The sequence below is a fragment of the Egretta garzetta genome, unplaced genomic scaffold, assembly GCF_000687185.1.
Source record: "Egretta garzetta isolate BGI_Z169 unplaced genomic scaffold, ASM68718v1 scaffold175, whole genome shotgun sequence".
Taxonomy (NCBI): Eukaryota; Metazoa; Chordata; class Aves; order Pelecaniformes; family Ardeidae; genus Egretta; species Egretta garzetta.
In genome coordinates this window covers 1,409,266-1,432,512 of record NW_009259860.1, presented here as the reverse complement: position 1 = coordinate 1,432,512, position 23,247 = coordinate 1,409,266, and the positions used below count along the sequence as shown (strand labels likewise).

The 23,247-nt window shown below is 35.8% G+C and overlaps 1 protein-coding gene across 1 annotated transcript in view; it reads left to right on the top strand.

Annotated features, from left to right (window-relative positions):
* Positions 1–23,247, top strand: part of CNTLN (centlein) — a 179,798-nt gene that overhangs the window by 150,377 nt on the left and 6,174 nt on the right. Inside the window, exons 21-25 of the mRNA XM_035895579.1 lie at positions 318–444; positions 2,074–2,211; positions 2,583–2,768; positions 19,923–20,108; positions 21,475–21,552. Coding sequence (XP_035751472.1) covers positions 318–444; positions 2,074–2,211; positions 2,583–2,768; positions 19,923–20,108; positions 21,475–21,552 — 715 coding nt within the window. The remainder of the gene's footprint in view (positions 1–317; positions 445–2,073; positions 2,212–2,582; positions 2,769–19,922; positions 20,109–21,474; positions 21,553–23,247) is intronic.

Below are 23,247 nucleotides of genomic sequence, written 5' to 3'. Positions count from 1 at the left end.
TTTTTGATAATAACTTAAGAAGAATTATTATGATTTCAGATCAGACATGTTAGAATATAAACCACAGCAAAAAGCAGATCACAAATAAATTGCCTATTTAGAAATAGGTCTGTTTAATCAGAGACTTGAAACTGGTTTTAGTGGTTGATAATAGGGTAAATTGCAAGAATTGCATCAGCTTTTGTTTTAAAAAATATTCTAAAGCTACAGGAATGATAGTTTGTCTGCTGCATTTATACTTTTTAGTTGTATAAAATAGTTGCTTATTAACAATATTTTTCTAATGGTGACATGCAACATGATTTCTTCCCTTCTAGGATTTCTCGATTGGAGAGGGACCTTAATATGAAAAGACATTTGATAGAAGACTTAAGGTCTCATCTAAAAGCAAATCAAGAAAATGAGAAAACCTCTAATGAAACATTAGAAAGTCTTGAGAGGAAGGTAGTTCTTTCTTGCTGTTGATAGTTTTAGGAAAAGCAAAAGCTGGTGGATTTACAGATGTTATTTCAACACGCTATACATACTAAATCAATATATTGCTTTAAGCAAACATACAGTTAATTTCAGGGTGTAATTCCCTCCACTATAATTTGTATGAAATCAGTATATGGTGATAGCTCAGATGGATTCAGCATAATTTAATGTATGTTCATAAGAGGGGTAATTAAATATTAAAGTATTCAGAACACTGAGTTGCAAGGATATGCTGCAAGTAGTGAGATTTAGTTTTATGCACTGTAAGTTCAGAAAATACAGTAGACCTGAAACAAGGGTGATTTTACATGACATATGCTAATGAAGTCCACGCACCTCTCCTGGCTATAGTAGTTAAATGCTTTAATATGTTAATCTGTTGTCTTAATGCAATGTTATGAATGATTCACAGTTCTTTGCTTAATGTAATTCTGCCTGTGTAGGTAGAGCTTAATTTTTATAGCAAATTATTTTCTCCTGCAAAATTCTAGGACGGTTTCACTGAAACTGGGAGAACTTGTACATGCTTTGGCATCTTTCTATATTATCCAACCAGTGTGGCCTTTGACCTTCCATTCCAGCAAAAGATTATGATATTTGGTTGTCTGTGAGGTTATGAAGTGTATGATCCAAAAATAAAAAAAAAAAAACAATTTACCAATTTGCTTTTGTTTTCCTAGAACACGTGTGTTTGCAGAATACTACAGGCACTATCTCTGCTTGCGGTCATATAGCACTTTCAGCTCTAGAGAGAGCTACTCTCTTACCCTCCATGCCAAAGATAAGATGTTATTAAGAAATCCGCAGCCAGAGAGTGAGAGCATAAGTAAACAAGGGAGTTAAAGTGTGAAATGAGACCAATACTTGGTTTTGGTTTTAGACAAAAGATTTAGAATGGAACAATGTACTTCAATGCTGTTCTTTGAGTATTTTAAGTGCTGCATTTCTCAGATTCCAAAGAATTTAATTCCATACATTAATTTGTTTATTCCACGTGGAAAATGAACTTGATAAATTTTACATTATCTTCAGCAGAAGATCAAAGAAATTCCCTGTTACTCGACATTGTCAGGAAAACTTTGTGATTAATACTGTCAAGAGAGCTGAATGATTTTCTAGGAACATTGGTCTATTTCATTTTACCCAAAATCAGTGTTTGCATTGTACGGCAAAATGATGATATTTATCTAAGAGTCTTTACAGACTATTAACTTGGAGACAGTTACCATTTTCTCAGTCGAGTCTTAGTTAATATTTTTACCTCTGATAGAAGAAATGAGTGGAAGTTGTGCTTTTCTCCCTTATGTATGCACTGTAACAGTAAAATATATATAAACAAACAGCTCTGCAAATGAAGAGGTTTTCTTTACACTTAATATGTCAAGACTTTATGTAACAAGATTGTGTGCAAACTGATCTACTGCATCAGCAGTAGAGATTTATTAAAGACTGTAATTTCAGAAAAAGGTACTTCAATTAAATTATTTATATAATAGGTTTATTTATGCAATATAGGTAAGATAAGTTTTGATTTGATTTTCATTTTTAAGTTTTGTATCTAAATAGTCAATTGCTTTTGGCCTTTCATTATTTCAGGTAAAGGCACTGGCTGAAGACTGTTCGAAGAAAAAAACTTCCATTGACTCACTTAAACAAAGACTTAATGTAGCTGCAAAAGAGAAGTCTCAGTATGAGCAGATGTATCACAAGGCTAAAGATGAGTTGGAGAAAAAGGTATATTCGAGTTGTGATGGTTCCCACTGTGGAACCTTTTCATACCTCACTTTCAAATGAAAAGTTGTGAGGTCATCAGCTTAGACTTTTTAAATACAGAAAGGGAAAAAAGAGCAGAGTGATAGTAATGTGTTTCTCTGATTTAAGTCAGTCACATCACTGAAATTTAGATGCTGAAACATGGATGTAATGACTGAAAATGAAATTACTTTTTCACCATGAAAGTATATTGTATGTGTTGCAAGTAGAATGTTCTGTGATGTTAACCATTGCGTGGGAGATTGGTTTGTTTGTTCCTTTGTTTGTGGTCTACCATACCTGCCTATCAGCTCTTATTGTATCACTGCTGTTTCTCTGCGGATGTATTCCAGGACTTCAAGCTTACCAATCTGGAAAGCAAAATGATTGAGACTGAATGTGCCATGACTGAACTTGAGACCACTGCATCTCAACAACTACATGGCTTGGCTAAACAGAGTGGGCAGGCTTTGGAAACTGTACAGAAGAAGCTGTTGCTCACCAATGACAAAGTAGAAGAGTTCATGACATTTGTGAAGGTTTGAGTTTTGATTTTCTTTTGAGTGTTCACCTAAATAAAGGTATTCTTGAGTGAAAGCAAAACGTAAAAGATCAAAGAAGGCTAATATTTGGTGCATTCCCTGTTGTGGAACAATCTTCACTGGCCTGGTGTCAGCTCTAAACTGGTCTACACAGGGAGAAAGAGTAAATGGCTCTAGTTCTCTCTCCTAGACCTCCATAGACTTCCATAATTTCTATTGGTCATATTTTTGCATATGGCTGCCAGCATACTTGTTCCCAAGAAAAAGTGCTTAGTCGTGTAGCAAATTACTCTGCAAAAAAAAAATTTCTCAACACATATTTAAGAAAATAATTCGTATCTGTTGATTATTGTGAATTACCTCATTTTCCACATGCATTACTTTTATTGCAGAAATATTAAATAAGAAAGCCTCTATATTGCAAAATTGAAAACAGTATAAAAGCAGTATGTGGAATATTCTTTTCTTCTTTTGGTTAAATACTTCAAAATCTGCTACAGCACATCATGCAATGATACTGTGTCTCTAGTGTTACAGAGATCACTTCATAATACTACTTCAGTGTGAAGTTCTGCAGAAAGGACTGATCTGTGTTTTGTAACTTAACATTTGATATATAAATATTATTATATATATCTACTACAAAACTAAGAATTATAATGCCTATTCAGTATATATCTATATTGAATTTAGCATTTATCAACTATATACCCACTTTCAGACAAGGTTATATCTTACTAGCCCATGAAAAAGATCCACTTCTCCACTGTTCTTGGATTTCTGTAGAGGTGAGCTCCTTTCAGATATGTTTGAGCAAGTCTGATAGCATCTCAAGTAAAGACCAGTGGTATTTTGATGCACTGTAAAAAGAAGGCATATATAGTTCTCTCTTCATTAATAACTTTCCACTGTGGATTGATAATTAGTAATTTAAGTACTTGTGCATTTTAGCTTCTTTCTGTCATCATCAGATAACAAGTCACTCTACAACCATCCATGTTCAGTTCAGTTGCAAAATTCACATGAACTTCATTATGAAAAAAGACTGAACAATGTTGAATACACTTTAAAATACTAAATTCAAAGAATTGGTAAGCTAAAATACCCAAGGTGGAAATGAGTATTGACTTTCATGAAAAAAAATGTACCTGTGCCATAAAAAAATGAGTTATTTTAATTTTTAAGTTTGTGATTAAAAGAAAGGCTATCTTCTGTTTGCCTTGTGTCATAATCCTTGGGAAAGTGGTACAAAACTGATCACTGTGCCCCGTGATTCAGAAGTATCTTGCCTATTCATGAGCAAACTGTTACTGGGAAAATGTACTTTCTTCCAATATGGGGTGTTTCCTGTAAGAGCAAGAAATGAAGGTTCTTTTCACAGCTACATGCTTATTTTTGGCTAAGTATGGGAAAGTCTGAATTAATCTAATGTATTCTCCAGTTTCTTTAATTAAATACTCCTATGTCATTGATGACAGAGATATGCAATTCAGTCTCCATTCAGGCTGCTATAAATTTTGGAATTACTTAACTGAATAAACTGCAGTAGCAATTATAGACAAAGGAGATAAACAATTGTTCTTACTATCAATACTTTACATACTTCCATACTGAAAAGTTTGTCAAAAATTAGAAAATAAAAAAGTAAAAGATCTTCTGGTCTCAAAAGTAGCTGTAATGTGGAAAATCACCTATAAGCAACTACTATGATACTTCATTGTTGAATAAGATGACTGATTCTCTGTCAGTTACCATGAATATTCATAAGCATTTACAGGGTTGTACTGAATGTGAAAAGAATGTTAATATATAGTTTCAATAATAATAATAATATAATAGGCTAATAAAGTTAAATATGTAGTTTCTCCCCTGGATAAAAGAATATGCATGCACATTTAAAATAACATTTTTGCTGACTACTGTTGCTCTGCAGAAAGATTTCTTGAAAATAAAGATGCTGTCTATAAGTCAAATATTGATGAACAGGGAGTTCCTCAGTAGACTGCTTTGTTAGTTAGGTACTAAATATTTATGGACAAAAAGTTGTCTGAAATCAGATTCACAGTATACCACTGTAAAAAATATAGTTGAAAATCCTCAGCATTTCATTGGAATTCTGTAGCATATCAAGTAAACCGTGTTAAAATACCTCTTAGATATCTGATGCTATAACCTGCATAGGAGGATTGAGGTGGCACAATAAGATGTAGCAGTACTCCTTCCTGTATCAGCTCTTCATTTGAAGTCTGGTCTGTCTCATTTCTACTCTTTCCTTCCAGGTGGCTGTCAGTTTTCCCGTGACCTCAGTTCTCACTCAAGTTTCAGTAACTCAAATAAGTTTTTCTGTACAGAGATCAAGTTTAATCAAGTTTAAACAGTCTCTTGCTTAACCTGTTTAACATACTTGTATGACCCTCTTCTCTTTGCCTGCTATTCTGATCACAAGCCTTACTTCTTTCTTGAGTGCAATTCCCATTAATCCACTGAATGCAGTTACTTTTTCTAGCTGTTCCATGTCTCTCTTGACATTATATATTTCTTTTTTTAACATACAACAATTAAATTTCAGCATTGCTAATTAATAGCTAGAGCTAATAATAGGACAACAGAGGAACTTCAGAGAAGATGTGTGTCTCATTCTGTTTATAGCAGACACTGCTACTTGCCTTCAGAGTTATTGATAACTCAGAACCACAGGATCCTGAATCCATTTGGCTCAAGTACTAAGTTACAAAACCTGGGGGAGAGGTTTCTGGTAGGAATCCGATATACACCACTGGATCAAATTAGAGGATATGATGAGTTACTTGATGAGCACGTATTTGTAATGTACAATAAAGTGTTGCTCAAATAAAGCATTGCATTGCTATGGGGAGCCAAGTTTCGAACACTTATGCAACTAACTAAAATTGCTAGATTGTAAGATCTAGTAATAGTTCCTAAAAATTGAGGAAGAAATAATTGCAATCAAAAGTTGCTGCATCCAGTGTGCTGTAAGTCATTATTGGACATATTTTTTTGGAGTGTGGTATAGGGATCAGGTGTTATGTCCTAAATTACGTTCAGTGGGAATCAACAGGGAACCTAAAATAGGTTGATTCAGAGCAGCCCCTTTCTCCAGAGCTGTTACGAGCAAGATACAGGCTAGTAGAAAATATGAATAGAAATTGAGCACTGTATCAGTTTATTAAGTAACCAAAAACCACAGTTCCATAATTAGAGGGTAGCTTCTTATAAATATCTATTTCAGTTAGATAGGATAGAGACCACAATATTTAGAAATAAAAAGGCAATACAAAGGAATTGGAAAATGCATTATAGATAATAACCTGAAAATATGAGCAGCAATAGAGTATGGAGCATGGAGAAGAGGCTAAAGATATCAAGATCGAATCTGTGGGTAGCAAGGCTAAGAACAATAGTAAAGGGGCAGGATTTAAAAATGTACTAGTAATAAGATAGCTATTAGAGGCTGAATAAGACCCATTATTAAATAGATAAAACAGCTTTGTAACTGTGTAAAGATAGAAGTCTTGTATGAATATTTCTGGTTTGTATCTGGAAGGAAGTAAGCTAATGTTATATGAGGATGATGAAACACCCCAGTATATTAGGAACCAAGGGAGGACTTTAAACAATTTCTAGAAAGAAGTAGTATTTTTAAATTGAGAACTTTTATAGCTTACAACTTTATAGGGCTGGTTAAGGAATTTTATTGTTGCTGATCCTCATTTTGGATAAGCATTCAAAGTGCATATATACTATAACACTGCCATAAGTATTAGAGTAGTCTAAAAGAATGGTAATATTGAATCAATATTCAGAAAAGGCAGTCAGGATAGGTATTTTTAGGTCATTTAGTCTGACCTCATTTCTGGCTAAAATAGTGAAAATCTGATAGGAGATTAAATTATTAAAGTATTAGAGCATAGGAGTATAGTTACAATTCTTAGAATGGCTTTATGTAAAATAAGTTGCATTGAATAAATCTTTTTTCTGGAAGGCAGTACAAGTCAGTTGATAAAGGTTACTATTCATTTTAATATACTGCTTTTTAAGATGTCTGATCTGACACTGAGATATTCAGATAAAAAATGTAGGCTATGCAATATCAATAATATGTTAAATGGAGTAAAAATGGCCTGTGTGGGTGATCTGAAAAGTAATTCATGAAATTTAGGTGTTTCTAGAGTTCTGTAAAGATCAGAGCTAAACTTGATTATTAAACATTCTCATAGAATAGAGATCAAATCTTGATAAAATTTGTCAATGGCATTTATGAAGATTGATAAATAGTAATGAAAGTAAGGCTGTATGTATAATGTAAGCTAGGCCCAATGAAACATTTTTATTACAGAAGAACACAAACTACCTGTAAGGAGAACCAGGTGGCTCTGAGAGTATTTTAGATGCCTTTTATAAAACTACGTGTTTTCATCCCATCCAGCTTCCACACCAGCACCATAAATTCTCTTTGAACCATGCATTCAGTTTCTGTAGTGTACCATTGTTCAGTGTTTTCTGTAACATGTTTTGCACTATCAGATCCTCAGGTGGATCTTGCCAGCTATGTGCAGCACCACAACCAGAGCAAAATGTTCTGGTTTGTTTGTAGTGCCTGTGACAACACATGCAGAAAACAGCCATTGGATAAAGTTAAAAAACTATTAGACTACTTGACTGGATGTCTATCAAAAATAGGGTACAGCATACTAGTTTGCTATGAAACTGTCCAAAATTCTGGCTAATTCTTGAGGAATTCTGTTTTCCTGCATTACTGTACCCTTTTTTTCTTTTTTTTGGCTCACCTAGACTTTGACCATATATTGCTGTTAGAGATCCTTGTAAGCTCAAGTCTCAGTAGTGTTGTCTGTCCCATTCAACTTGTGCCTCAGCAAAACTCAATTCTGTAAGTTGATCTGCGGTGATGACATCTGCTTGAGCATGAAAATACCAGAACTTTGCTGACCTTGAGGAAGATGTTTTGAAGTTTTGATAAGGCACATGTATTCAGCAGCAACTATAATAAATAGGTGATGGCGGCTGAATGCTTCAAAGGCAGCTGAGTGCATTTCTCACTTCCATAATGCCTCTGTGATTTGGGACTTGTCTGCCCTCCACAGAGGATACCCACTGAAGCACAGTTCACATCTGGTCTGTTCTGGCATTGTTCTTGATAGGTCTCCAGTATAACCATCTGATAGAATTGACTGCCAAAATGAAGACCCATGGCAGCTTACTTGGCAAGCTTAGCAGATCTACTCAGGGATCTAACACTCACTCTCTTAAGACGTCTGCCCTCATTTCTGCTGCTCAGAGCAGGGCTTAAGCTAAGTGCATTTCCCCCTTGCTGTATTGTTTAACATACAGCTACATGCAGCCACGCATGTCAGAGGCCTTATTCCACCTCTGCGTCGCTGAGAGATGTTCTGGGCCAGTCATTTGCCATTCAGTCAGCTTACCTTATTTCCCTGTGTATCACAGAATCACAGAATAGTTTGAGTTGAAGGGACCTTAAGGATCGTCTAGCTCCAACCCCCCTGCCATGGGCAGGGACAACTTCCACTGGATCAGGTTGTTCAAAGCCCCATCCAGCCTGGCCTTGAATACTTCCAGGGATGAGGCACCCACAACTTCTCTGGAAAACCTGTTCCAGTGCCTCACCACCCTCATAAAGAATTCCTGCCTTATGTCTTATCTAAATCTACCCTTTTTCAGTTTAAAGCCCTTGTCCTATCACTACGTGCCCTTGTAAAAAGTCCCTCACCAGCTTTCTTGTAGGCTCCCTTCAGGTATGGGAAGGCTGCTATAGTGTCAGTCTCTCTTACCTTTCTGCAGTTTACCTTGAATCCTGGCATCGATTTTGGCGTGGCCTATTTTCTCACTGCCATGTTGGGCTGTAGTTTAATACGCAGTTTAAGGTAAATTCTGATAAAAAGTTCCACCTCTTAGTGACCCTCACTGCTCATTTCTGCCCCTGTGAAACTACCTCCCTCCTCCATTTATGAAATGTCATCATAAACATTATATGGGTCAATTGTAAGCTACCTCATGAAAATGCAGTCAACCTATTAAAAGCCAGAGCACCAGCTTTTGTGTACCACAGGGGGTCAGAGCAGGGACAGGTTTACATGGTTGAAGGCTAGAGGTGCTGGGTCTGCCCTTTAGTGGCAATGCTAATTGAAAATGTCAGATGAAACTTCTTCCTCGTACTAAGAATAAGTCTAATTAACAACTCACCATTTCCATGTTAAAAATTCCCGTCATTTGTCAAATTTCTGTTATTTACCATCATTGTCTTTTTCTCTTGAACTGATCTGTGCCAGGGAAGATAGAGCATTGCCAGGAAACATGTTCTTCTGAGAATGGCCATATGCAGATAATGTACTGTTTGCTCTTTAGCTCAAAAAAAAAAAAAAAAATAGACATAATTTTGTGTTGGGAGGCTCAAATATTTGGGAAATATTGTTTGTTTTTATCATCTCCTTTCCAACAAGAGAGCAGCACAAGTAAACAGCTACAGCCTGTACTTCCAGCTACAAAGTCAGTTCTTTGGATAGAAGTAAATCCTTGCAGGGGACTCTCGGAATTCTCCAGTTATCGTGAGACAGTAAGAAATATTCTTCATAGGACATTTCCATTGGTGAATGTATTCTCAAAACCTCTGGATTCAGTTTCCTTGGCAGTACTACTGCTCCAACTTCTCCCAGGCTCAAGGTGTGTAGAACATGCTTTTGATATGGGTAGCCAGATTAGATGCGGGATGCCATTTGAATGATCTAAAAATGCTAAGCACAATAGGTAATTGTTAAATTTTATTATTGGTAAAAATGGCCTAACTTTTTATTGAAATAGAACTATAGTTTGCTGTGCAGATGAAAATTCATTTATTTTGAAAAGTTTACACATTGTATATGAACCGTGCCAATTTGGAAGTGTTGTTTGACCAAACAAAGGTTTCTTCAGCAGGTCACTGGGACATTTTGCAAAGAACAGCAGATAGTATCACTTACATAAATCAGCAGTGTCAGTTTTGATTTGAAAGTGGACACCTTTAAGTTGCTAGAAAATGTTCCCCACTGGGAACACTTAAAAGCCTAAAGATAAGTATATTTCATTTACTACACTCCAAACTGTCAACACTTTACCTAGAAAAGTATACCCAAAGTGATTATTTTGTATTGTATGGAGTAGATGATGAGTCTGCCAATCTGTGTTCAGACAGAATCAGCATAATATTTCCTTCCAGGGATGTGTTCCAGTCTGATGAGAATCAGTATTCTTATCTGCAGAATACACACCTTTAAGAGAAGACGTCCTATATGCAAAGCAAAATTTGTGTGACTGAAAAAAAATCTCACCATTAAAAAAAATCAGTCATTTATTGCTTCTTTTTCACTATACATGCTGCTTTAGGAAAAAAGGAGAAACACAGCTTTTATTATGAAATACCAACCTTTCTTGGTTCTGAGAAGAAATTGGTGATAAATTAAGCTAATCTCCATCAGGATTACTCTGCATCTGGGATTTAGGCAAATTGAATCAGAGGCCTGAATAGTGACAGTGAATATCTATTAGACTGTAAACAGAATAATAGGCCCTATGAATTTTAATGAATGAAGTGAATGGCTGAACTCTTATAGTTTACAGAAGGCATATGGTTAGTGATGCATACAGTATGCCAGGAACAGCATATAATGTAGATGTCTTAATGGATAAAATCTTGATTACTGAAAATGAAGAGTAAATAGAAAGATTTTGAAAAGCTTTTCCTTACTCTTCTTTTTCTTTGCTTTTTAGGCTTAGAATGATAGCACTTCACTTTGTTTTTTGACTATGATAGGTAGAGATGATAACAGATGTAGCTTAAAATATATTGGATTTTTTTTTTATATCCTCCTTTGTATTAAGAGTTTAGAGGGATTTATTTAAATGATTTAACCTATGTAACCAAACTGCAAGGTATGTCAGGTTTTGGTAGCTGAACGTGTATGGCTTATGCAAAGTTTAGATGCATGTCTGACTCACACAGGTGATTTTGTTGATATTAGTGCTACTTTCATTTTTCTTGCAGTGCCTGGGAACCATTCTCATAGTCTGTGACTCTCTAGTAGTAGATACTGTGTAAACAGATCCAACAAACTAGAGCCGAACAGGAAACTATTTACACCAACTTGCAAATAACTTCCTTTTCTTCCTCAAGAAAAAAAAGTCTTCCAAGTTTTTCAGCAGATGAGACTGCAACAGGCTCCGCTGGGAGCTACCTGTGATTCCTTTAAATGGCCTGGAGACACTGCTTTTTTAAAGCTAATACTCAACCCTGTGCATAATCTGGAGATAAAAAGATACCTAGTTTAAAGATAATGGCCAGTTCAGGGTGTAAAAGATAGAAATGATGTTGACTGGAAAAAGGGCTAACTGGAAGACTTGGGGGATGGACACATTGAGTACAAAGTGCTCAAAGTAAAAAGTAAAAAAAAGTAAAAGCTCTGGGCTTGAAGTGATTGGAACACTTTTTGGCAAACGACAGGAAAAATAGCAAAACTTGGAAAGGAGGAGAAAGTTCTCCATAATGATTTATTTAAGAGTTCACGTAGAAATAATTGTTCAATGTATGTTAATCAGATTAGTAAGAAAGCAAGCTGAAGCAGAGAGGACAGAAAGCACCCGTATACAGAGCCTTGTGAAGTCTCCACAGTAAGGTGGGAGTCAAGGGGATTCCCCAGCAGGCGTACTGAAAGAGCTACGGAGAGGTCGGAATTGCTCTACGAGGGTGGAATTGTAAAAAAAACAAGTGACAGTATGTTAAGAAAAGACAGTTGGTAAGATTTATGGAATTTTTTTAAGACTATAAGGAATGCCAGAGCTGACCTCTTAAATTAGGTTTCAAACACGTTTGTTTCAGCAGTGCAGTGGTCTCACACAGGGCATCTGGTTTATAGTTTTTATGCTTTGTGTGTGTTTCTGCAGAAAGATAGCATAAGCTCAGACACTGAACTATCAGGAAATCTTGGTGCTCTTCACATCTTGGTCACTGACCTGCTATGTGACCTTTGGAGTGTTGCTTCACCTCAGTATTTCTTGGTCTGCCCTGAATATTCTTTGTTTGCCATGTCCGGTATAACTGTGCTGACTTTGTCTGCCCTAACTGTTCAGATAATAGACTCTCTGAGACCCCAGACATCTCTTACTACACGTGTGTGAAGCTCTAATCTCCGTCAGTGCCTTTTTTTTTTCTCTGTGTAAATAACTGTAATATATGATGTTTTAAAGGAATGATGCTAGTTCTGCTAGTACCTGTGTAAATCAGAGGTAATTCCGTTGAAACGAAAGAATTTACAGCAGGGAAAAAAATTAATGTAAATGAGGTAGGACTTAAATGCTGAAGTAAATAGGACTTTAAATTATTATTATTGCCCATTTCACATAAATATAGTTTTAGAAACCAATATATTTTGACAGAAATATTCTGCCTGTCATCCCATGCTGATTATACATATTTCAACTCATTTTCTGCTATAAAGAAAACTATTATTTTTTCCCTGTTATAGGTCACAAAACATGGTAATTATGTTGAAAATTTAGCAACAGTACAATGAAACTATGGAGTGTTCGCTGATACTTAAAAAAAAACCATCAGTCTGAAAATGTTTGGGTCTACAACTTAAGTTTCTAACAGCCTTAAATCTTAATGTACAGGAGAGGTTAGATGACTGTAAAGCTGTAATATTATATATGACTAAATGTCCCTCATGTCAGTTAAGTACCTGCTATATGTTCTATACATGTGGTGCCCAGCTGATGTGATAAGAGTGGCTTCATTTTACCTAAAGCCATGTTATAAAGAAATCTGTGAAAAGAAACAGATTTTTATGACAAGATTTCAGGCATTAAATGAAATTGTGACAACTAAAGAGTTATCAAAAGAGGATTAGAAAACAAGAAGAGAAAAAGCTGACCAGTAATAAAAAAACCTCTAATTTTGAATCACAAAAGGAATTTACAAATATACTCTTAAGTATATATTGTGTACTTCTCTACAGAAATATAAACTACAGTTTCTCATTTCTATCAATGTACCTTAATACTTTTCTTCCTTATTGCATTTTAACCAGCTTTTTGATCTGCAGTTCTAAATGCCAGGAAGCTAAATTTTGCATTCAAATACCGAAATCCTGAGGCCCCTCTTATACTCTGTGATTCAAGGGCTTTTTCAGGAAAGCCATGGTGGGTTTAGCATTAGTAGTTGAAAAACAACACTGTGCAAATCTGTCTACACTTTTGCAGATGTCCTTACTAGAATTGTGTTTGGGATATTACTGAATTGACCTTTTCTATTTCACGGTGTCATCCATAGCTCAGAGGCATGAAGAAGACAGGGTTGGGCTAGGATGTTGGACTGCAAACTGGAGGTGTCTTTTGCCACAAGGGTAGAGGAGACTGGTAGTATTTTAAATTGCTTCAATTAATTTTTCAGATATTGTCTGTTAGATCTTTAGCTATGCTCGGGTCTGTTCAGATTTGCTTGTATTAATGGATGTGAAAAATCAGGTTGTAGATCCAACCACAGAACCACATTATTTTGTGTGTCCATACTGCAATTTCTCAATCTTTCTGTAAAATGGAATTCTTACAGGTCATCAGGTGAGGCATTTCTTCCAGGCAGTGTGTGCTTTCATCTTCCACTGATCTCTGTGACGTTGTGAGCACTATTCTCAGTGCCAATCAACATAAGATTGTTTATTGTAAATCATATATATCAACCTGATACCTAGCTTTACTGGATGTATTTCTCCCTTTCAGTTCTTTATTGAATTAGCCTTTGAAACTTTGCAGCTCTGCTAGCTTTTAGATAATATTGTCATTCTGATATTCCCTTGAGTGTATCTTTTTGTTTTGTTTGGGCTTTAGTGCATTCTACAGCTTGTTTGTTTACTTTATTCTTAATGGAAAAGACAGTAAAAGCCTATCTTAATTCCTCCAAATACGTACAAATAAATACAAGAGCTGAGCCACGTAGCTTGAACATATATGTTGATAAATTTTAGAACCAAAGCAGAAACTGTGATGAAAGATGGGTAAATAAACCCAACATATCACATTATAAATGTGACCTGTGTGACATTGGTAAAATAATGTTACTACCCCTTTAATATTTGGCAATAGCATTCTCAGACAGTACTGAATACTGAAGTTGGTGGAAGAAGGTAAGACTGGACTATATCTCCTCTACACCTTTACACTCTACTTTCAAGGCATCTGCTGGAGTCTCTGAAATCACATGTGATCTCTGGGGATCATAAGAATTAAGTTAACCTCCTGAGGCTGACTCGTTCCTATAGGTCAGAATGCTACATGTTAGAGCCCTTGGCCAGACAAATCTATTGCAGTGGTCTGTCTTGTCTTTATTTCTTGTTTACACTCTTGTCCCTTTTCTGATCAAAAAAAAGTTATGCCTAGAAGGTGTATTTGTTCAAGTGAAGGAGCTAGTTGAGGTAACTTAAATAATATATATAAAAACTAAATGACTATAGATGGGTTTTTCTTTTCTCTGACATAGAGCAATCGTGCTGTGAGATCAGCTTAAACATTATTACTAAAAGTATTTTGAAAGTCATTTTTAGAGAGGCAACAAGGACCAAATAACTGTACTTTCATTAAAGAAACTTGAATGCTTGTTTCAGCTGCTGAAACAGTGCATGACATCATCCCTTTGTGTCACTTTGTCCATTCATTCTGTTTTGTCTTGTTGATCATGAGCTATTTGGAGTGGTAATGGTCCCTCAACCTTTTACAGGCTAGGATCTGCCCTAACTTTAGGCCAGCAATAATTGTTCTGCCACAAAAATAGGGTCTATGTTCTATGAAATTAAGATCTTGTTTTCCACAGGCAGCTGCAACATCTTCACAATACTTTGCTTTAGGAAACTAACCTTGTTGCAGAAAAGATTTTTCATTTAATTTTCAGTGTAATGCTCTGGGTCACATCCTTACACCATCCCAATGTACAAAACAAGTGAGTTTCTAAGAACACACTACATGTATCTTAATGACAGTTTCATATTGAACTACACACAAAATATGTATAGAATTTTTCTGTATCTTACACTGTTCTATACATTTGTGGTTGTTTGACAGCAGCTAAACACCACGTAGTTTCTGTCCCTGTGAGACTGAGAAGAGAATAGGAAGAGCAAAAGCAAGAAAACTGTTGCGCTGAGGTAAGTCTACCTGCCAGACCAATCCTCCATCCCACTCAGTTTTCCTTGTTGAGCAAGATCTTATATGGTATGAAATGTCCCTGCACTATAGGAGCTGCTAGAAGACAATTATCTCCATCCCAGCCAGACCCATCACAACTTTATTACTATTGTACAAAGCACAGTAAAGCTTAAAATTTTCCATAACTAATGTGAGCCATGGCTTATGCCATGAGATCTGCACCAGTGCAAGACTGAAATCTAGCTATACAGAGCTACATTGCTAGTATCAGACTTTGGTCTGTCTTGGGGCCATTAAGTTTTATTATACTACAAACAATAACAATAGATTGTGTAAATTAACATGGTAATTACGAGAATAATTTTAGGCATTGACATCATCATATGGCATTACTTGGGGCCATTGATCAATTTGTATCAATTCCAGGTTCAGAGCTTTTTGGGATGTAAAACCCTTAGTAACAGTGTGTTGTCAGGTTCTGTGTATCACCACAGCTTCTTTGAGTGTTTAATTAAATATGACCTTTTAGATGAAGAAAGACCTTTGTCTTTATACATCTCAAAACTGGGAAAAGATATAGTGCTAAAAAGTGTTTGTGTGCTGAGACCAAAGCTAAATTGTTATGTTAAGAATTAATATTTTGGGTGATGAAAATAAAGTCAAAAGCCTTATAAGGGACATATTTTAGAAATGTATGCAACCCAGTAGACATAATATATACTATATAATCATATGGAGTTGGTAGATAATGCAACAATTGCTACTGATTAAAAAGAGCTGGGTACTTCAAGCTCATGTTGTTAGAATTTTAAGCTTTTTTTTTCTAGTTGGACCAGTAGCAATTGCACTGGTCCGACAAGATGTGGTTTAGATTTGTTTTCAGGAATTAATCAGGGATTCCTCTTCTAGTTGGCTGGTAGCAAGCTAAGTGTGTCCCACAGGAATAGCTCTGACAGTAACATCTAAGTTGGGAAAATGGCTTTACTAACAAAATATCCCCTAGATTTGACACCAAAGAGAAACAAAGAGAAAAGATCAAATCCTAGTATTACTAGTACTAATAAAGGCATTGTTATCATACGTCAATACAGTACTGAAGTCATATTCTGCATTGATTTCATTGCAGGCAGTTTGTATCACCTATGTTTTAAAAACAAGCAATTCTGAAATACACAGTGGGAAGTGTTTTAGCTTAAAGTCCTACACTTTGCTCCAGAATGCGTCAGATCAATTTCTTAATCAAAGAACGATATTATACTGGCTTCAGTACACTCACCAACAAAACCTGTGTTGCTTAACTCTTAGGTTTTTGTCATTTTCAGTTAGAAATGGTTCTTCATAGCTCAGTTAAAGACCTGTGTCACTTTGTCCCTGAACATTTCAGTAGTAAAGCGTGAACTGATGTATAAATCAAATCACTAATAAGTAAACAATTTAGCACATGAATATATTCTTATATGACAGATGAGGATATATCAACAGAAAGAGCAACTTGAACTCACAGGGAGGCTATCATTTTTTAAGGCACTTATCCAGTGAAAAATGTGTATAAAAACATTATTATTACAACTTAATAATGTGAAAAAGACAGGTTCAAAAATAGCTGGCCTCTGAGAGTCCTATTTGAAACTCCATAAAGTAGCCTTGTTTTTCACATATGATGAAAGCCCATGCTTCAGTGTATTAGAACAGCTCAGGGAAAAAAGTAATTGAAGTGCAGGTCTTCTATATGTATGATCTACTGTGATTATATATAACGTATTCTTGCCTATCAAAACCTATTAGTTGTAATTTTCTCTTTCCTTGATTTTTGTTTAAACTTCCTTTTTTGTTTTTTTTTTCTTTTTTTGTTTTTTTGTTTGGTTTTTTTTTTTTTTTTAAAAATTGCTGCTATACCAGGGTCTTTCTGGTACCTTCCCTTCTGGAACTCCAAATAAGAGACAAGTGCAGTGGAGGTGTAGTTTCTGGGATCCAGTGTTGCTCTTGCTATAAGATTGTTCATTCATCATGAACCTGTTTTGGAGTTTGGATACAGCAATAAAATTTATCCAATAATAAGACTTTCACCTGTCAATGCTTGTATGTTGTCTGAGATGTTCAACTGAGTGTTTGACTTTGTTTATTATCATGCATTTTGCTTGTCTGTGCTCAGCTATTTATCATTATTTGTAGTCTTTCCATGTGACTTTGCAGTTAATTTCCTTGATATTTTACTCCTTTAATTTACATTTCCTCTTTGCACCAGTATACAGCTGTGCATCTTCTAGCCTGATGAGAGATCTCCTTACTTTTAAAATTCGGGAAGCTGGTTCAATTATGATTGAAAGAGTAACGCTGAGCTTATTTGTCCATTGTCAAATACATCTCCTACATGTTGCAGGAGCCAGTTTCCTGTTGGACCATTTCAAATGCTACAAAACCACGTTGTGATTTATCTGTAATTTTTTCTTTCATAGTGTGTGGGTTTTTTTACTTAGGACTCTCTCCTCTGTTAGTCTGTTTCCTTCCATGACCTTGGTCCAAGTTGCCCTAGCTCCCTGTCCATTACATTTCAAATTTTTTCATTCCTCTCAACTGTTTATGTGCAAGATATTGTGTTGGAAATACTGTGGATGGAGGGACCCACACTTGAATCAGAAAATGGGACAAATTTCATTGTACCCCCTCTCCCCAAATTTGTAGTAGGGTAATTTTGGTTTTAATAATTATATTTTATCTAAATACAGAAAAATATTAGGTTGGGAAGCAGTAGAAAAATAAACAAATCTTGGGATGGGATGAATCTGTTGTGCTTTCTTTGAAATATATCAGCAAATGCTCTCTAATGACTGTATTTTGAATACACAAAAGGCTGTGGAGTACTTTACCCCAAATGCCAATAAACAGCCTTCATAATTCTGCAGTCAGTTTCTATGAGATGAAAGCACTCTGCAGAAAAAGAATTTTCAGGAGTTTATCCGCTACTGGTGAGAGATAGTTTAATAAGATGAGCCCCACATAACGACGATCGAAAGAAAACCTTATTCTCTCATTTTAAACTGAGCCAAGGTGCCTGTGTTGACAATCACAGTCCTGCTTGAGTCATGGAAGTTGTATACGCTAGGAGGATCTTCTGACAATGAGTTAATGCTCTTGTCTCTCAGACAACAATTTTTAAATAAAATTGGCTTGCTCTGCTTTTGACAAAATGCTTTTGTCATACTTGCATAAATATTGAAACAAAATAACCAGTTATACAGCCAATGATTTATACTAACGCTTAGTGGTATTTCACTGAACTGGAGCACTTTAGGAGCAGGAGAGGTAGGAACTTGAACCATCAATTCTTTGTTGTGCAGTTTGGCTCATGCTCAGCCGCGGAAGGTATTATTCAAGCTCAGTACTTGTGTGGTGTTAGGGAACAAAAACCAAAATCAGGTTTGGACTCCATTCAGCTTTCATTCAGGTCAACAAAGTCTTTTCAGCAAAATGTTTCATACTGTTTCTTTTATTCTAGTTTTAAATAAACAAAGGAGAATGGTCTCACCCTTGCTGGGTTTCTTCTTTCCTGTTAACCATGAGTACAATTTTTTGCCTAGTCATGTCTCTATTTTTTACTTTTCCTAGGTTTTTATGTCAGCTTTACTAAATCCTGGTAATCCCCTTTTTCCACTCCAGATAATGGTTCTCTTTTCCAATAATTTAAATCTTTCAAACAGTTTTCTCTTAATAGTATCCTTCTGTTTTTCTGGGTTTTTTTTAAGCTGCGAGCATCTTTCCAGCTTAGTGATGTATACCACATTTCAAAAATTATCATAGAAAAAATGTCCTTTATTATTTTTGTCTTTATTAGTCACTAGTAATAGTAGTAATGACAATAAAGGCGGTTTTATTATACAGCATTAGCAGCATGAGACATCCTATCAAGCTCTAGTTCTTGCTTAAAACAAACTAAAAGTCTTCAACAGCTGAAATGGGATCTAAAATTGAGGTTTCTCTTGGCACCCTTGCTTAAGACCTTGCAAAGCCACATATAAAGAACAATTGCAGTGGTTCTGGTCTGGCACTTGATCTTCCTCCCACCGCCTGAACGGGTATCTGTTTAAAACACCTACTGTCTGCTAAGAGCACCCTTGCAAAGAGACTGCCTGGCCTGGCTAGGCCTTCTGTATGGGCCAACTGCTTAGAGAATACCACCCTTCCTATGCAAGCCTTGAATAATAACACGGTGGGCTTGTGTGCTCCAAGGGTGTGCTGCTTATCAGCAATGGATAATCACCACAGTGATGATTTAGAGTGTAAAAATTATATCAGGATGAATCAGTAGCCAGGACAGTTTTGAATTACCCTGTCTTAATGGGAACTAAAACTTCAGGTTTTGAAGAGAGGTATACTGGTGTTTCTTTAAAAACAAACAAAAAAAAGTGCTTAGGGACATGGTTTAGTGGTTGATGGCAGGGTTAGGTTAACAGTTGGACTTGATGATCTTAAAGGTCTTTTCCAACCTAAACAATTCTATGATTCTATGATTCTTCATGCAGTGAGGTATGAATGAGCTTTAAAAAGATCTCCGGCCACAGTAAAGCCTGATGCTTCTGTTGTTATTTCAAGAACATTTCTGGTCGTCTGGGTCAGGGAAGGATTTTTAACTGATTCTTTGGAAGCTGCTTTGTCTTACTACTGATGGCATTATGAATATAGTTATTTTGCTAAAGATATTAAAAAAAATGTGCCTATATTTAAGAACATTTTCTGGTTTAATGTGTTCATTCATATTTCGTGTTCTAAATACCATGTTATTTAATATTACAGCATGTATCCTATTGAACCAATAACACAGAATGAAGGTAATTCCCCTCTAAAGGAGCTTAGTCTAAATGATTCTGGTTTCTCCACAGTGATTGCACTTTAAGAAAATTGCAACGGGTTATTTTTTCTTGCATCTTCCAGGCTCTAACCAGAGAATTACAGCACAGCGTACAAGAGCTGAGAACAAAAATCAAACAGGCAAAAAAAAAGGGAGAAGTGAGAGCATGCAAAAAGGGTCTTTCCCAAGAGTCTGTTCAGTTGGCAGCATCTATCCTTAATGTTTCAACAACTGATCTTGAGGAGATATTAGAAGTAGAAGATGATGAGGTAAGTTATTTAAAGGACTCTTCAGTTAAAAGGGCCTAGATTGGAAGATGCTGTATTTTTCTGTTCTTGAGGGAAAAGATTTCCAGGTAAAGACTGGAATTTCATTGTGCAGCATCCAGCACAAAAAGAACAGAAAAGTTGGATTTAAATAAAAAGGTCGGGTTAGAGACTCATAAGGTGACAAGACTTTGGGCATGCATAAATAAAATATAAATATACTGGTTTGAGCATGTAGATGTAGCGACATTATTTGAAAACCTTTAGTAGTTTCCTTTTTCATGAGACTATTTGGCAGGGTTATACATTTTAAATAGACTACTGCATTAATGAAAACAAAATTAGAATGTGTCTTGCTGTGCTAGATTGATTCCGTTGATGCTTCCTTTCTTGAATTGTGATACCTATTAAAGGTATTTCTAGTAGACAGATGGTTTCTGGGGGAATCCATTGCCTTCTTTTGTTGATTCTATCATTTTACTATTCATACATTTTACTATGAAATACTTGATAGTGTTTCATCAAACCACCCACTATTAAATAGATACAGTAATAGGATTTCTTATCCAGATTTATTTAGGCATGATCAAATAAGACATGAAAATGCCTGTACACTTACTTTAATAAGAGTGTCTAGGAGCTGGCCATTATTGGGCTGTAACAGCGCTCTGGTTAGGTTTGGCCTTACTGGAGCTTTATATTACAGAAGTCACAAAAGAGAGTTTTCATGTTGGTTAAGTAAAGGTGCATTGGGTGTGTATGCACTGATATGTGTTACATTCATGAATACAAATAAAATGGACCCATTTCTGGCCCATTTACTAACATTTATACACCCCTGTAAAGTGATTCACTTTGACAGAATTGTTCCATGGTTACCTCATTCTCAAAGTAATTTCTGCATCCTATACATTTTGTTGTAATCACTGTTCTGAGTATGTGTGTAAAACACATAGGTTTGCTTAAATATAAATAGAAAACAAAATTAAAATACAGGTGATGAATTTACACTACACAAATTTTAGATACATATTTCATTTATCAGTGTGTAGACTCGGGGACCTTTACAATGAAGTCGTAAAATTTACACATCGATCACAGGTACACCTGTATATTGATGTGAAAAGAACATGCCGTGCACGTTTCTAGGGACCATGACGGACAAGGATAGGTTTATAAATTTAACAGAGCCCTCATACTTGGTGAATATGCTTCAGATAACTAGTTTTGCAGGCATAGTTCCCTTTAATGTATTTAATTAATTTAATGTATATCCAGTTACACATTTCCTTTATTGTTCATTATGTTCTTCTCAGGTGGTGTCAAAATACTGTGTCTGTTATATTTTTCTATATTTTTCTATTTTTAGGAAACAGCAAAGACAAAAATGGAATTTGAAAAAGATAAAGAGTGGCTGCAGTATATACAGAAACTTCTTGAAGCACAGGTGCTAAATTTACCTCTTTCCTTAATGAATTGCAACTTTCTATTCTGAGTAGCTAAGTGGTTTTAGGTTGTAAGTAATCTGCATTTGTAACTACGTTGCCATTGATGGTCCCAAACTATACTGTGATAAGGCAATGTAAAATCCTTGGTTTGTAGCATTTCCTTTTTATTTCTCTTAAAATAAGAATTACTGGATAAAACTAAAGAGATAAAAAGCAAGGATTCATGATAGCTAACTTAACGGCTGAAACCAGTGAAACAATGCTGGAGAAAACCTGCACAGATCTTGGCAAATGTGTTAATTGAATTATTGAGACAGTGTGTAATGCTTGCTAGAGTGAAAGGGATCCATTCTCTCATACCTCTTAGGAAAAAGGGATTTTTTATTATGTGCCTTTAAAGTTAGTAGTTGATATGGACACCTGAGGAGTTCATGGGTTTCAGTGACCTTTTACTGTGGACCTGTTTCCAGTCAATTCATGTTTTCCTCATAGCCAGACAGCTGTTTATTATCGTGTCTTCCCGCATTCTCTACAATATTTTCTACTGAGACCTCGAGCAGCTTGTTAGTGGGAAGTAAATATTGATTTGGCATCCTGTCAATGCAGAAAGAATGAAAAAATTTCCACCAGAGGCCCCTCAAACATTTTCCTATCGACATTTTCTGGGCAGAGAGGAAAGCTGCATAGAGGATGACAAGGCTGAGACTAGCAGAAATCCCTGAGGGGTCCATTGAGACTGCCGCTGTGACCTGTGTGATACTTTTTCTTCTCTTTCAAGTCTTTTTTTTAATACACACAGAGTCTGCTGGGATGCTCCCCTCTTGTAAGTGATCAAGGGCAGTTTATTGGCAGGGGGGGGCCCTGTTTTTTTAGCCATAGTCAGCTTTTGTTTGGACATCACTGACAACATGCACTGACTCTCGAAACTTTTCCATTATATTTTAGTTGTCTCCTTTATTCAGATGATGGGTAGCTGATGTCTGAAAAGAAATAAAATTTGATTTATAAATCCAGTGCTCCTAATGCATATTCACTAGCATGGGTCCATTAGCGATGTAGTTCATTTCTGTTAAGAATGTGAATGACTGAAAATATTTTGAAAGCCATTTCAAGGGAACAATCACATTCAGATTTATGTATTTTGTCATTAACAGCTTTTGCATCTAGATTGTGTCCTATGACCAGATTTTTAAGAAATGACAGTTTTTCCCCCTTTCATTATCAAAACTTACTACCATTAAAACTGTTTAATTGCTGCAGTGGAGGAGATGGGAGATATGCATTTGCTTTTTTTGGCTTTGTCAGAAATACTGGCATTTTAATTTAACCTTGTAGTGTTACATGGAACTCAGCAGTAAAAACACAAGTATTTCTATTCACTAAATGGCCTTTACTTTAAGATTTTTTTTTTAAATCTATAAATTTCAAGATTCTGTCCATATTATGGACTCCAAAACAGAAATCAGACTAATGGAATACGACAGAGAATTCTTATTCTATTTGGCAGATTGTTAAAAACCCTAAGCAGAATTTAATCACTTCTCTTCGTCTGATACAGACAGACAGCAAAAAAACAGGCCACGGAGAGCAAGGGGGTTGTTGACTATGTAACCAGCTATATTAGGATTGCAAATGTTGGCTAAGGATAGAGGAGCTCATTGCTCTTAGCCGTATCAGTTTGTGTACGAGTTAAT